This window comes from Pristis pectinata, chromosome 12 (assembly GCF_009764475.1).
Source record: "Pristis pectinata isolate sPriPec2 chromosome 12, sPriPec2.1.pri, whole genome shotgun sequence".
Taxonomy (NCBI): domain Eukaryota; kingdom Metazoa; phylum Chordata; class Chondrichthyes; order Rhinopristiformes; family Pristidae; genus Pristis; species Pristis pectinata.
In genome coordinates this window covers 17,399,702-17,414,872 of record NC_067416.1, presented here as the reverse complement: position 1 = coordinate 17,414,872, position 15,171 = coordinate 17,399,702, and the positions used below count along the sequence as shown (strand labels likewise).

At 40.1% G+C, this 15,171-nt stretch overlaps 1 protein-coding gene across 4 annotated transcripts in view; it reads left to right on the top strand.

The window, feature by feature from the left end:
• vti1a (vesicle transport through interaction with t-SNAREs 1A) overlaps positions 1-15,171 on the top strand; it is a 265,382-nt gene that overhangs the window by 6,814 nt on the left and 243,397 nt on the right. For all 4 annotated transcript variants that reach the window (XM_052027223.1, XM_052027224.1, XM_052027221.1 and 1 more), the window contains exon 2: positions 8,241-8,299. In XM_052027223.1, the coding sequence (XP_051883183.1) occupies positions 8,241-8,299 (59 nt within the window). The remainder of the gene's footprint in view (positions 1-8,240; positions 8,300-15,171) is intronic.

Here is a 15,171-nt window from a genome sequence, read left to right as displayed (position 1 = left end):
TATAGTAATCATTAACCTACATTTGGGGGTAATTTCCATCTGTGAGAGGAAACCAGAACGCCTGGAGGCAACTCAGGTGGTTATGAAGAAATGTGCAGACTCTGCACAGGCAACATTTGAAATCGGTATTGATCTCAGTCCCTGGTGTTGGGAGACATTCTGCCAGTCTCTGAATTTGTTCCATTGCTGCCATCTACAGTATAACTCATTAAAGGTTCATGGTGAGATCTGAAAAATGCATCTTGAGAGCCACCTCTCAGTGATGGCAGATATCAGTGATGACATTCACCATTGCCTTCAACGTGGCGGCATGGACCTTTGTTGATTGAGGAAAGGGGTGTTTGAAGATCAATGTCTCAAAATTAGCACAAAACTTATGCCAAGCAGCAGTGATCCCTGACCTCTTGTGCTTCAGACAACTTATAGCAGGCATTTCAAGATATCACCAATTCTGTTTCTGCAAGATCCTCCAAGTCCACTGAATGTATAATCAAACTAATTTTGGCACATACTACCAGACCAACATCTCCAAGGCTGGCCATATTGTTCACATGCCTGACACCAGATTCCCTACACAGATATTCTATTCCTAGCTCTGTCGTGGGAAAAAATTACCAAGTAGACAGAGGAAAGATTCAATAATGTGCTTAAAGCCTCTTTGAGAAAGAACCAACTCATAACAGGAAATGCTAGAAAGCTCAGCAGGTCTGGCAGCATTCATGGAAAGAGAAACTAAGGAATTTCTGATGAAGAGGCTTCGACCTGAAATGTTAACTGTTTCTTTTTCTACAGATGCTGCCTGACCTGAGTTTTTCTGTCATTTTCTGTTTTTATTTTGGATTTCCAGCAGCTGCAACTTCTTGGGGGAAACAACGGACTGCAGATGCTGAAATCTAGATGAAAAACACTATGATTTCTCCTCAAGTCTCCTCAAGGATACCTACTTCGAAGAAGTTTTCTTCTGCATCATAGTGTTCTTCAGCTGCAGTTTTTGTTTTGATTTTCATTTCCACTAACTCTTTGGAATCCCAGACCTATGACCACCCAAAGTGGAAAAGGGGCATTTGGGATGGTATTGAGATCTTTGAGCTTGTACATTGAAGCCCATGATAAATAGTGGAAGGTGTGCACCACCTCACAAACCACCTTACTTCACACCCTGCTGATCTCATTTTGGCCTCATTAGGTCATGTAAGAACCCAGAAAACTGGAGTGAATGTAAGTTGTCATTGATCCCAAGGGCCTGCTTGAGAAGAAGATAATACGATTCCTTCACCTCTCTTGCTCTTAACTTGTGCTTTCCTTTCTATTGGGACTATCTGCTTTGTGATACTCTAACATCACGTTGGCTTTTGGGTGAGGTTTTGTAAAGTACAGCCTGTTTATCTGCCTCCTCCTGTACTATTGTTCTGGACTAGGGATATTCTTCCATGATGCAGAAATTAATATTAATTCCCAATATATTGTTCTGTATTTGGAAGTCTCTAGAATTTTACTGATTTCCACAAATTACAATTCTGAATTTTTTGATGTGGATGGATAAATTATAAAATTAAAATTATTTATCTTTTCAAATGTCTGAATTTTCTATCTCTTTGTGAATCCTGAGACATGTGTATGATGCTTGTGAGCAATGATAGTGGTAGTATGCTTCCCTGGGAAGTTACCTATGCTTCCCAGGGCTGAATTTTAATGCTAAGTTCTAGAGTCACAACAAGCTTAGATTAATTAACCTATTGACGTTACTGGTTGTACTGTTTCAGGTTATTTTGTGTGAGCTTATTCCTCATTGCTTGTGGGAGACAGCTGAGAATAAAAACAATGCATATTATTGATGCTGCCAAATGAAGAGTAACTAAGTGCACATGATTGTAAAAATAACATGCTTTATTTATTAACGTGCTCTGATTTTACTGCCATTAGTTCTATAGTGATATTATCCCATTAATTCCAGTTCTTTGCACTTGGCAGGCTGTTTTTTTTAATGTCTTCGAGTACTTACCCAAATCTTTTTTGAATGCTGCTATTGAGTTGGTTCTCATCACCTTTCAGAAAACAGCATTCTGAATGAGTAGGTACAGAAACTTACTGTCTAAAATTGCTTTCCTTGTATTGCCACTAGTTCTTTTGCTGGTCATCTCAATTCTTTGACCTTTGGCTATTGGCAAATTGAAACAAATGCTCTTTGCTTCCTCATTCATAACAAAAATATGAGCAGCAGTACATATTTGGAGCTCTGGCATTCATAAGATTACAATAAGCTTTTAAAATTCACTATTCTGCACTACTTCCATATACCTCAGTTACCTTCATAACCAAAAACTATTTAGCTCTGTCATGAATATACTCAGCAACTTAGCATTAGTAGCCTTTTTCTATTTTAAAAAAAATTCAAGCTTCAAGTTAGTGACCTTAAAATGGCAGCTATCTCATACTGTGACCTTTAGTACTAGAATTGCAGTCCAGGAGAAACATTTCCCCAGTATCTACTCTGTCATATCATTAAGGAGTTTGTGTTGCACAAAAACACCTCTTGGTCTTCTAAAACTCTGGGTAATTTAGTGTAATCTACTGAATCTCTCCCAAAGGGACAATCACCTTATCTCTGAAATCAGTCCTGTAAACCCCATGTTACACAGCCTCTCGGGTATCTATATCATCCTGCAGAAAAGGAGCAAACTATATAGTACTTCAGGCTTGGTGTTGCCAGTCTTATTTGTTTATAGTAACATTAACTTATTTTTACATTCTAAACTCTTTGCAAATAGACACGCATGCCATTTCTTATTTTGCATTGCTTGCTGTTTTTTCTGGGATTTTTGTATGAGGATACCCACATCCCTGGTGAACTACTCTTAGTTTTGAATACCTCTATTGAGCTCTTCATAACCATCTGTGCTTTTAGAAAATAAGCCTTTACTTCTTGGATCCATTTGATATAATAAGTATCTTGGTACAATTGTAAAAAAAATCCCTTTTATCTATTTTTTTTAAGGTTCAGAATTGAAGACACTTCTTCAGCTGAGGTTCTACCTATGTTTATCTAACAAATTACCTTTGCTTCCTTGGTTTTGTCCTCTGATTCTGTTTTTTTTAAAAGCCAAGGATGCCATTTGGTTTCATAACAGCTTTTTCAAATTTTCTTCCAGCCTTCAAAGATTTCTGAATGTAAATACTTGGATCTCTGTGCCATTTAGTTCACTTTGCATTTATTGCAGTTCAGAGAAGGTTTACAAAGTTGATTCCTGTGATAAAGGGATTGACATAAGGAAAGTTGTGATCTTATTGAGCATGTAAGATTCTGGCATTGTTTAACAGGAAAATGCTGAAGAAATATTTTGCCTCTTCAGTTAATCTAGAACTTGGGCACATAGTATCAGAAGAAGGTGTCACCCATTTAAGATTGGAATCCATTAGTGCAAATAGCCATGGGAGCTGAATCTGATTAATGGCTGAGATAAAACAGACTTTTTAGTGTATAGGGAGTTCAAAGTAATCTCCATGATAAGATGGGAACACCATTTCCCTCTGCATAGACTAACTGGCTGGTGTATTCAAGGACACCTTCAACCCATCCGGTAGCACTTAGATTCACCGTAATGAAGTCCTTAGAGAGGTTGGTTATGGCGTGAATGAAGTCCAGCATCAGAAATGGATCCCCTTCAATTTGCCTCTTCCCACAACAGATCAACAGCAGATGCTATTTCACTGACTCTCCACTCTGTTTTAGATCATCTGGACAACAGTACTGCATATGCCAAGCTGCTGTTCATTGACTACAACTTGGCATTCAATGCTATCATCCCCTCCAAACATATCACCAAGCTCTAGGACCTGAGCCCCTGTACCTCCCTTTGCAACTCAATCCTTGACTTCTTCATCGGCAGACCTCAATCAGTATGGATCAATAACAACATTAGTAACACTGACCATCAACACAGGTGAACCTCAAGGCTGCATGCTTAGCCCCAGCTCTACTCTCTTTACACACCTCCAATACCATCTACAAATTCGCCAACGGCCAACAACAGTGGTGTTGAATCTCGGGCGGTGATGAGTCAGCCTACAGGAGTGAGATAGAAGATCTGGTCGAGTGGTGTCGCCATAACAACCTTGCGCTCAATGTTGAGCTAATCGTTGACTTCAGAAATAGGAAGTTGGGAGCCCACGTGCCAGTTCTCATTGGGTCAGAGGTGGAGAGAGTCAGCAGCTTCAAATTCCTGGTGTTAACATCTCAGATGACCTGTCCTGAGCCCAGCACATAGATACAATCATGAAGAAGGTGTGCCAGTGCCTTTAATTTCTTAGAAGCTTAAGATGTGGCATGTCACCAAATACTCGAATAAACTTCTACAGATACACTGAAAGTATCTTGACTGGTTGCATCATGACCTGGTATGGCAATTCCAATGCACAGAAATGCAAGAGGCTGCAGAGCATAGTGGACAAAGCCTGGTCCATCACGGGCTCAGCCCTCCCCACCATTGACAGCATATACAGGAGGCGCCGCATCAAGAAGACGACATCTATCATCAAGGATCCTCACCATCTGGGCCATGCCATCTTCTTGCTGCCACCGTCAGGCAGGAGGTTTAAAAATCTGAAGTCCCACACCACCAGGTTCAGGAACAGCTACTTTCCTACAATCATCAGGTTCTTGAACGGACCTGCAAAACCCTAATCCTACCTCAGCAAATAAATAATAGGCACTACCTCTTGCACTACCATGGACTTGTCTCTGATAGCGTTTTTTTTTGCACTAATATTTTTATTTCCTTTCTCTTCACTGTCTTGTATAATTTGTATTCTGTGTTGTCTGTACTTGCATGCCTGTGATGCTGCTGGAAGCAAGTTTTTCCATTGTACCTGTACCTTACTATACTTGTGCACGTGACAATAAACTCGACTTGACTTAACTTGAGTTGTCTTTATGCTGCCTGATCTGCTAAGTATTTACAGCACTTTCTGTTTGTATTTCAGATTTATAGCATCTGCAGTTTTTTTTTACCTTAAGGCAGTTTTATTCACTGCCATAGACTGTTGGTTGATTACGTTCATAATCAACTAAAAATTGTAAGTGAAATGTGAAATACAGTTTCCAATTGGGGTCAGCAGACCCATGAGTGTGGTGGGTTCCTGAAGTAATCAGATTTCCATTCATAAGTTGTTTCTTTTTTTTCAGTACTTGCTGTGCACCCCAAAAACATTTTTGAATCGGTGTTGTTGTTTTCTTTTGGTGAGCAGGCAACACGTTCATGGGAGCATCTGAAAGTTTTTTTTTAAAAGCATATTGTAAATGTTGATATCTCCTATCTGTGCTCTAAGATTTATCAGCTTTGGTGGGGTTGACGGCACTCTTGGTTAAGAAGGTTATGGGATCAAGTCTGATTTGAAAAGCTTGAACTTAAATAACTGGGCAGACATTCCAGTGTGGTACAAAGAGGGTGCTGTGGCAGTATCCAGATTTTTCTAGGGCTCCCAGGTGGCCATGAATACAGAGCTATTCTGAAGAAGATCGAGGGAGTTATACTTGCTGTCATGCCTAATAGTAATCCTTCACTCAAACAGATTATTTGGTTATTATCATTTGCTGTTTGTGGGTATTTATGTGTAAGTTTCCTGTTGTTGTTTTCCATATTGATTACAGTTCAAAGCATTTTATGGGCTGTAAGTCACCATGGGGTATCCTAAAAGGGATGCTAAAATGGTTGCATGAATATAAGTTTTTTTTTTGCATTAACTTTTCTAATATTAATCAGATTAGATTTGAATACGTTAATACTTTATAACTGAAAAAAACAAAAGAAACAAAGGTATTCATCTAATAGCTGCAAGGTAGTCAAAACTTGGACGAATTGTTTCCGGTCTCTTTGGTCCATGGATTACTTTGAGGCAATAATTTTTATACCTCTACTATAATGTGTTTAATTATGCAGCTGTCAGCTATGCTGAACATTAATGGGTCATGTGGCAGGACCAAAAAGCTCCTTTTATTAATTCATGCTTCTTTCATAGTTTCCTTTTCTAATGGGATGTGGACATTCTCTAATTGCTCTTGAATTGAGTTTCCAAGTAGCTGCTGCCCTTGTCCATGATGATGAAGGTTCCAGGTTTGGGAGGTGCTGTGAGAGTAGCCTACACCAGTACATTTTACAGATGGTGTACACTGCAAGCACATTGTAATAATGACAGTAGAAATGAATGTTTAGGATGGTGAATGGAGAGCCAATCAAATAGACTGCTTTGTTCTGGAGCAGCTTCATTGTTGTTGGAATGTTGGGGCAATAGTAGTTTGGTAAAATAAGAATGGAGATGCTGGAAAAAACTCAGCAAGATAGACAGGTGGAGGGAGAGAATGTTTCAGGTGGATAAGAAAGGACTGGTAGGTTGGCAAGTCTGTCAGCTATGAACTTCAGGACGTGGCCAGCTTGGTTATTAGCAGCATCATCACTCTTGTCGATGAATATTGAAATCCCCTATGTTCTATGCAGTGTGCTTGCTATTTCAATGCTGCTTCCACATGGTGATCAACATTGTGGAACATTGATTCATCAGCTAAGGAAGGATGGTAGAGTTTTGCCACAGTTACTTTGGGAAATCAGATGTTGAACTTGTACTAGATTTGTACTGGCATTGAATCTGCACCAAGCTTAGTACAGGTTCAGCATTTAATTCATTTCATTGGAAAAGAATGCCTCTCAGAAAGATGGATAAGTTGCAGCAAGTTTACTTTGTTTGGAATAAATATAGTTAAGACAAATATGTAGCTATTCATTGATAATGCTTTTTACAGTTTTTAATAGTTTTTAAATATTGTTAATGCATATTTAATGGTCATTAAATTTTAACAGCATGACTAAATGTTTTGAACATCAGAGACACTGGGATGTCCATAGCCATTCAAAAGATTTGTTAGCCCTAAGCCCGGAATGTGACAATTCAAGGCATTTCTGGGGATAGGATGGAGCTTGCACTGTTAGCAAGATTGTTCCTCTTGACAATGTATATTCAGTTTCGGGATTTAAATTGTCCCTGCAGCTAACTGAAGGTAGGGTACTGTAAATTATCTGTAATATAGATGGGTGGCTGTCTGTGCTGGGCTGAACTGCACCGTCCCATTGGCCGGATGTTTTGCACACTGTTGTATTTATTTTTGTTCTTGCTCTCCATTATTTCATCAGATTTCACATTCTTCCATTCTTTGATTCACTGAACGGGCAAGTCAGTTGTTCCCCTGTTAATGAAAATCAAAAATACTGCAGATATTGGAAGTATGAAATGAAAACAAAAACTGTTGGAAACTCTAAGCAGGTCAGGTAGCATCTGCAACAATAGAAACAGAGTTAACGCTTCAAATGGAAGATCTTAATTCTCTTGCAGAAGTGCTAACCTTGAAGAGGTTTACCTCTGCTCTCTGGCAGGATTTCTACCTGTAACTTTTGCCGCCTTCATCCTCCATGATTTCTGATTCCCTTGTCTTCAGTATAATATTGACCAAAACTCACTCCACTGTTGTTCCTAAAATTCACAAATATTAAAAATAGCATTCATAAAATATTTTCTGTAGTGTGTTTGGAAATGGTAACACAACTAAGGGAAATAAGACTCCAACAGTTTTGGAGCAAAAAACAAATTGCTGAAGGAACTTGGCAGGTCAAGCATTAGGGCTGGTTGACATTTCAGGTCCTGACCCTAAAATTCTGATGCAGGATGATGATCCAAAACATCGACCATTCCTTTGTCTTTACAGATGCTGCTTGACCTGCTGAGTTCCTCCAGCAGTTTTTTGCCTCCAGATTCCAGCATTGGTAGTCTCTTGTGTCTCCATTCTAATAGTTTTGCTGTGTCATCACTGGGCTCCAATAAGTGTACGCAATGAATCTAACTTTAATTGTGTAACATACTTTGATTATATATAATGTTGCATTGTAAGACGCATCCTGCATTTAACTTGTGGTATTGCGATTTACCAGATAGTAACCCGACATCGCACTCGTGTATCCTTGATACATATGCTGGAAGTTGTTAATTTTGAAGAAATAACTTTCTGAGCCTATGAAAGCTGTTATGGTCAGTTGCTACCCTGCAACAACCACCTGTACTTTCTTTTATGGTTTGGGATGCTACTGATTTGGTATCAAATTTAAATGCTAAAGTAGCTACATATTCTTTTAATCAGTTTAGGAAACTACTTTTCATGAATGAAATCTGGAATGTTTATTCATTTGTTTGTTTTCTAGATGACAAGAAATCTATGGTTGCAAATGTGGAAAAGCAAATGGAAGAAGCCCGGGAACTGGTAAGAAGTGCATTATGTGGTATTCTAAATTGTACATTTTATGGGCATTGATTCTTCATGAAATATTGTTAAATATAAACAAGAAGAGAGAAGGATGTCAATCTTATTAATATAAATGACTAAATTTTATTCACAACTCTAGTGGTTCATTCTTTAATGTTAATTTAAGCATAAAAATCAAATTGTTCCATTCCAGATGAGGGCAAACCGGTTGAATTTAGTTGGACCATCTCTGCAAAAATAAAGGTTGTGATAATTTGTGTGCTTGATGTATAATCACTCCCCTTGGAAAGACCTATGTTGGAGGTTCTCCAGCCATTGTGTTGTCACAGCAAGGATAACCTTTGGTATTTAGGCAGGATGTTGCATTTTGATACAAATTTAAATAGCTGAGATTTCTCCTCAGGACTGTAGTTTGGGAGGGTAGCTTTACTATTTCTGGATTGCATGGACCTTCCTTAATCAGTATGGCCGATTCAAGTTAGACTTCTAAAGTGGCAAAGTAAAATTTGCATGGATTGCATATGCATGAATTTCAAACCTTTGATCTGCATCTGTGGGGTTATGCATTGTCGCTAATTGCATCTCAAAGTACTTATGGAAAGAATTGAATAAGAAGCAAAAAACAGAGGATTTTAGTGTAGAAAGAATGAAAATGGCTATGTTTGAAAAGTCATGGTATCTTCCTCCCTGCTCTCACGGTTGCTGTCAAAGATGCACGTAGTGTGGAATCGGGCCTTTTGGCTCTCTGTTCTGCACTATCAAGCACCCAGTTACATTAATCTTTTATTCTCCCCATTCTTTATTCTCCCACATCCCCATTATCTACTCCTCCTCCCCCAGGTTTCTATTTGCACACTAGGAGCAATTTTGGAACACCAGGAAGAAACCCATACAGGACTCTGTGCAAACTCTGCATGGATAACAATGGAGGTCAGGAGTGAACCCAGGTCACAGGAGCTGAAAGGCAGCTGCTCCATTATCTGCACCACTGTGCTTCTGTGTAGATTTCTTTTCAAGATGGCACCCAATTTGTCTTTAAAGAAATCTCATTTTCACTCCATTGGTGAAAGTATTCTAAGAACAACTGAGCTTCTCCATGGACTAAAGGGTGAGAATTATGAAACCCATCAAGGAGTTCAAATACGTAAATTGGGAAGTGAATGCAAATGTGTCAAGCTATGGTTTTTTTTGTAACAAAAGGCTAACATTTTAAGAAATTTAAAAATAGAGAATGAACTAATGCCAAATTTGTGTAAGTTATTGCACAGTCACATTGATGTGTCCAGTTTTGGGCACTTTATTGTGAAAGTGACAATAAAGATGTTAACACAACAGATTTATTAAAATGATCATAGGATTAGAAAACTTGAGAAGGAAGGCATTTAAGATATGACATTTATCTCCCAATAGATCAGAGAATGAGACTGAATTGAGGTCTCCAAAATTATGAATGTGTTGCTTAATGAATAGCAAAAAAAAATGTAAGTTTTCACTTTAGTGCTATTGGGTGGTAGATGATTGGCCACCTGTTTCTTGCCCTGATGAACTTCTATTCCCATTAACTTTGGTGAATCTGCTATAACCTTTTTCTGGTGATGATAACAGTAAACATTTGGCTGTCCTTATTCTGGCTAGGAAGTCAGTGAAATGAGGACTTTTCTTTAAATTTGGTTTCAATGAGTGGTAGTTGGGATGAGTTAGAGATTATTTTAAAAACATGGAAAAAATAGCAGGAAAAACCATTTGGCCCTTCTATCTTGCTCTGCCATTCAAAGCGATCATGGCTGAGCATCTATTTTAATAAATATTCTCACTCTCTCCTCACTGTCCCTAATGCCTTTTGTGTCTAGAACTCTTCCTAAATATATTCAGCCGCTTGGCCTCTACAGCCTTCTGGGGTAGAGGATTCCACAGTATTACCACCCTCTGAATTGGGGGGAAAAATCGCTTCTCTCAGTCCTAAATGTCTTGCTCTGCATCCTCTTACTCTTCCCCTCTGTTCTATATCCTGTTGCCAGGGAAATGACCTTTCTGCATCCAGCCTGTTGTGCCCTGTCAGATCTCATTGAAGCATACAAAGTTATGTATGTTTCAGTGAGCTCATTCTTCTAATCTCTGGTAGATACAGGCCTCGTCAATCTAAACTCTCCTCAAATAACAGTTGCATAATGCCAGGAATTAGTCTGGTGAACCTTTTATGCAAGTGTATGCTTTTTGTTAGGTAAGTAGATCAAAACTGCTTTCAGTACTCTGGGTATGGTCCCATGTGGTGGGTTGTGGAATTAATGGAATTCTTTGTTACAGTGAGCAGATATGAGAGAGGCCTTTTGCATCATTTAAGGGAAAATCAGATAATTATTGATGCTGGGTAAGTTATAGCTCTGTGAAAGAGTGTAGAGCAGTGGGTTTCTTTTTTAGATATAGTGAAGAGTCAGGGTGGACATGTTCTGCCATAAACTTCTGTTTCTCTTTTCTGAAACCCAACATCTATTTGCTTTCTTACTAGCAGTCAAGCATTGTCCTGATATCTAGAAAGACTTATCCACTCAGAGGCGCATGGATTTATTTCCTGCTTTTTCTTTGGCATCTTATTTCCACAATCCCATAACTCAGTTAGTACTTTAACTTCATCTGTCTGCAAATTATCAGTCTATCTCCTCAAATAGTTGTAAGATCTCCATTACTAGTTGTATAATCATAGAAATATACAGCATAGGAAAAGGCTATTTGGCTATTTCATACATGCTGCTCAAAAGTGGCATTTGTTAATACCACTTCAAACAATTTGGTCCATACTCTTGTAGTTCACAACTCTAAGCGGGCATATAGAAACCTTTTTAAATGGGGTGATGGTTTCTGGTAGCAAGATCAGGACCTCTACAAATTATTGAGAGAGAAATATTTTTCTGCAAATCCCTTATAATCCTTATACCAATTACTTCAAATCTATGTTTTCTAGTTATTACCCACTCCGCCAAGGGAAGTAGGTCATTTTGATAGGCCCCTATCTAGGTCTATCATAATTTTTTTTTAACTCCTCAATCATCCCTCTGTCATCTTAGTTCGAAAAATTCAACCCATCCTAACCAGTTTTTCCTCATAACTGTGATTTTCCGACCCTCACAACATCTTTTTAAATTTCTGCACTTTCTTGACTCCTCTCACAACCTTTCTGTAGTGTGGTTACCACAGCTGTTCACTGCACTATAAGCTGTAACTTAACTAGCTTTTAATATAGTTCTAGCAAGTCCATAGTTCACTGTTAATGGTAGGCTCCTTAATAGCATTGAAGTACAGAAGGATCTTGAGGTCTAAGTCTATAGTTCACTGGAAGTGTCTGCGCAAATGGATAAGGTGGCAAAGAAGGCATATGGCATACTTGCCTTCATTGGTAGGGTGTTGAGTATAAGAGTAAGGAAGTTATGCTGCTGCTGTATAAAACTTATAGTCAGACTGCACTTGCAGTACTGTGTGCAGTTCTGGTCACGCCATTTTAGGAAGGATGTGGAGACTGTGGAAAGGGTGCAGAAGAGGTTTACCAGGATTAGAGGGTATGAGCTATAAGGAAAGATTGGACAAACTTGGGTTGTTCTCCCTAGAGTGTCGGAGGTTGAGGGAAGACCTGATAGAGATTTTTTAAATTATGAGATGCATAGATAGGGTAGACAGTCAGAATCTTTTCCCCAGGACAGAAATGTCAAATACCAGAGGACATGCTTTTAAGGCTGGAGTGGGGGAAGTTTAAAGGCCATGTGAGAGGAAAGTTTTTTACGCAGAGAGTGGTAAGTGCCTGGAATGGGTTACCAGGGGTAGCAGTGGAAGCAGGCAGTTTGGTGGAGCTTAGGAGGCTTTTAGATAGACACATGAATATGGAGGGATATGGATGATGCACAGGAAGAGGACATTTAGTATAAATTGGCACAAGGTTGTGGGCCGAATGGCCTATCCATTGCTGTACTGTTCTATCTTCCTGGTCTTGTATTTGTACTGTTGTGTCATAAAATGAGATTTATTGTAGCATGTGCAACTATAGCACATTTTATATTCTTATTTATATTATTATTTACATCACACTAATAGTGTGAAGATGTTCTTTAAACACACATGTTCATTAATTTGAATTAAGGAATTAAAATGCCCTTATGATTTGTTGTTTAAATCGGATACTTTTGACTTGAGGCATTTTGAGTTGTAGTCTCAAAATCAAAACAAAAGGTGGTGGAAATGTAAAGTAAAAACAGAAAATGCTGGAAATACTCAGCAGGTCAGGCCACATCTGTGGAAAGAGAAACAGAGTCAATGTGTCACGTCCAAGATGCTGCTTCAGAAGTGGAAAAAAAGGACAAAGAAGCTCCTAAAGCTACAGGGAGGGTGGGGCAGGGGTTATCTCTGAATGGGTTAAAAAAATAAGCTGTAAACAAGATTATTTGGTCAGTGAGTGAAGAGAGCAGTTGGAGGGTGAGAACATAGACAAAAGAACCAAGAGAAAAGAGTATGCAAGTTGCAAAATGCAGAGCAGGAGGACAAGACCAGCAGGTTATGCTGGGCATCTCCTCCACACCCAGAGAGGCGGGGTGGGGTGGGGGGAAGCTACCATTAGAGATGGATGAATGATACAGATCAAGAAATTAAGTTACCTGAAGTTATAGAATTCGATATTGAGTCCAGAAGGCTGCAACGTACCCATGTGGAAAATGATGTGCTATTCCTGAAACTTGTCTTGGGCCTCACTGTTGACAGTAGGTCAGAGTAGGAGTGATACAACAGAGACCAATGAGTCCGAGTAGGATTAGGATGTGGAATTAAAGTGGCAGGCAATGGGAAGCTCGTGGTTGCCTCTGTGGGTTGAACCTAGGTGGTCCTGATGCAGGATCACCCAATTTGTGTTTGATTTCACCAATGTAAAGGAACATATTGTGAACACCAAATGTAGTACACTAGACTGGAAGAAGTGCAAGTGAATCACTGCTTCACCCAGAAAGATTTTTTGGATCCCTGGGTGGTAGAAAGGGGAGGGATGAAGGGAGAAATGTTGCATTACCTGCGGTTGTAAGGCCAAGTGCCATAAGAAGGGGGATGGTTGGTGGGAATGGAAGAGTGGACCAGGGAGTCACAAATGGAACAGTCCTTGCAAAGTGCTGAAAAGGGAGGTGGGGGGAAGTTGTGTCTGGTAGTGGAATCTCTTCGAAGATGGCAGGAATTGTAGAGAATGATCTTTTGAATGTGGAAGCTTGTGGGTTGGAAGGTGAGGACTAGGGGAACTCTATCCTTGTTCTGTCCCAGAGGAGAGAAGTTGAGAGAAGAGGTGCAGGAATTGGATCAGATGCAGTCAAGGGCTTTGTTAACAATGGTAGAAGGGAAGCTACAGTTCAGAAAGAAAGAAGACATTTCGGAGGCACCTTTATGGGAAGTCTCATCATCAGAGCAAATATGACAGAGAAGGAAGAACTGAGAGAATGGAATAGAGTCCTTACAGGAGGCAGAGTGGGATGAAGAGTAGTTGAGGTAGCTGTGGGAGTTAGTAAGCTTGTAATGGATGTTATTAGCTAGCTAATCTTCCAACAGTTGGGATTGTTGGAAATGGTCAGAATGGTGGAGGGCATCAGAAGTGTCGCAGATATAAGTGGGAAGGATTTGGACCAGAGGAGAAAGGATAGAGTCAAGGTAAGAAGAAAATAAGTTTGGTGGCGAAAGAACAGGCTGAACCAATGGGTCTGCTTGTGGATTTTGGGCAGGAGGTTGAAGCGGGCTCTGTGGGATTGGGACACTATAAGACTGGAAGCTGTGGAGGGAAGATCTCCTGAGGAAGTGAAGTCCATGATTGTCTGGGTGGTGCTGGCCTGATGCTCAATGGTAGGGTCATGATCTAAAGGGAGGTACAAGGAGGTTCTGAGAGTTGATGTCTGGCTTTTGCGAGATAGAGATCAATTTGCCAGATCACAACAATGCCATTCTTGTAATCTCACTGGACAAGCGTTGTGATATTTTCTTTAATTGCAGAGGTGATCAAGCTTTAACTGCAGAGCTGTTCAAGAGGATTGACAAGGGCAGAGTGATAAGAGTTGTCTACTTGAACTTTAGCAAGGTGTTTGAAGAAGGTACCACATGGTAGACTGGTCCAGAAGGTTGGAACACATGGTATCCAGGGTGAGCTGGCCAAGCGTTTCGACCTGAAACGTCGACAATTCCTTTCCTCCCATTGATGCTGCTCGACCTGCTGAGTTCCTCTAGCAGATTGTCACAATTGGATACAAAATTGGCTTGGTGATATGAGGCAGAGGGTGGTAATGGAGAGTTGCTTTTCAGATTGGAGGCCTGTGACCAGTGGTGTCCCATGGGATTGGTGCTCAGTTCCCTGTTGTTTGTCATATATATTAATGATTTGGATGAGAATGTAGTTGGCATGATTAGTAAATGTGCAGATGAACCAAAATTGGTTTGTCAAAACAACAACCTTGCACTCAATGGCAGCAAGATCAAGGATTTGATTGTGGACTTCAGAAAGGCGAAGTCAGGAGAACACACACCAGTCCTCATCGAGGGGTCACAGTGGAAAGGATGAGCAACTTCAAGTTCCTGGGCGTCAGCATCTCAGAGGATCTATCTTGGGCCCAACACATTGCCCCACACATGAAGAAGGCACATCAGCGGCTCTACTTCATTAGGAGTTTGAGGAGATTTGATATGTCGCCAAAGACAGTTGTATGGTGGAGAGCATTCTGACTGGTTGCATCACTGCCTGGTATGGAGGTTCCAATGCGCAGGATCGCAAGAGGGTGCAGAGGGTTGTAGATTCAGCCAGCTCCATCATGGGCGCAACCCTCCCCGCCATTGAGGACATCTTCAAGAGGCGGCGCCTCAAGAAGGCG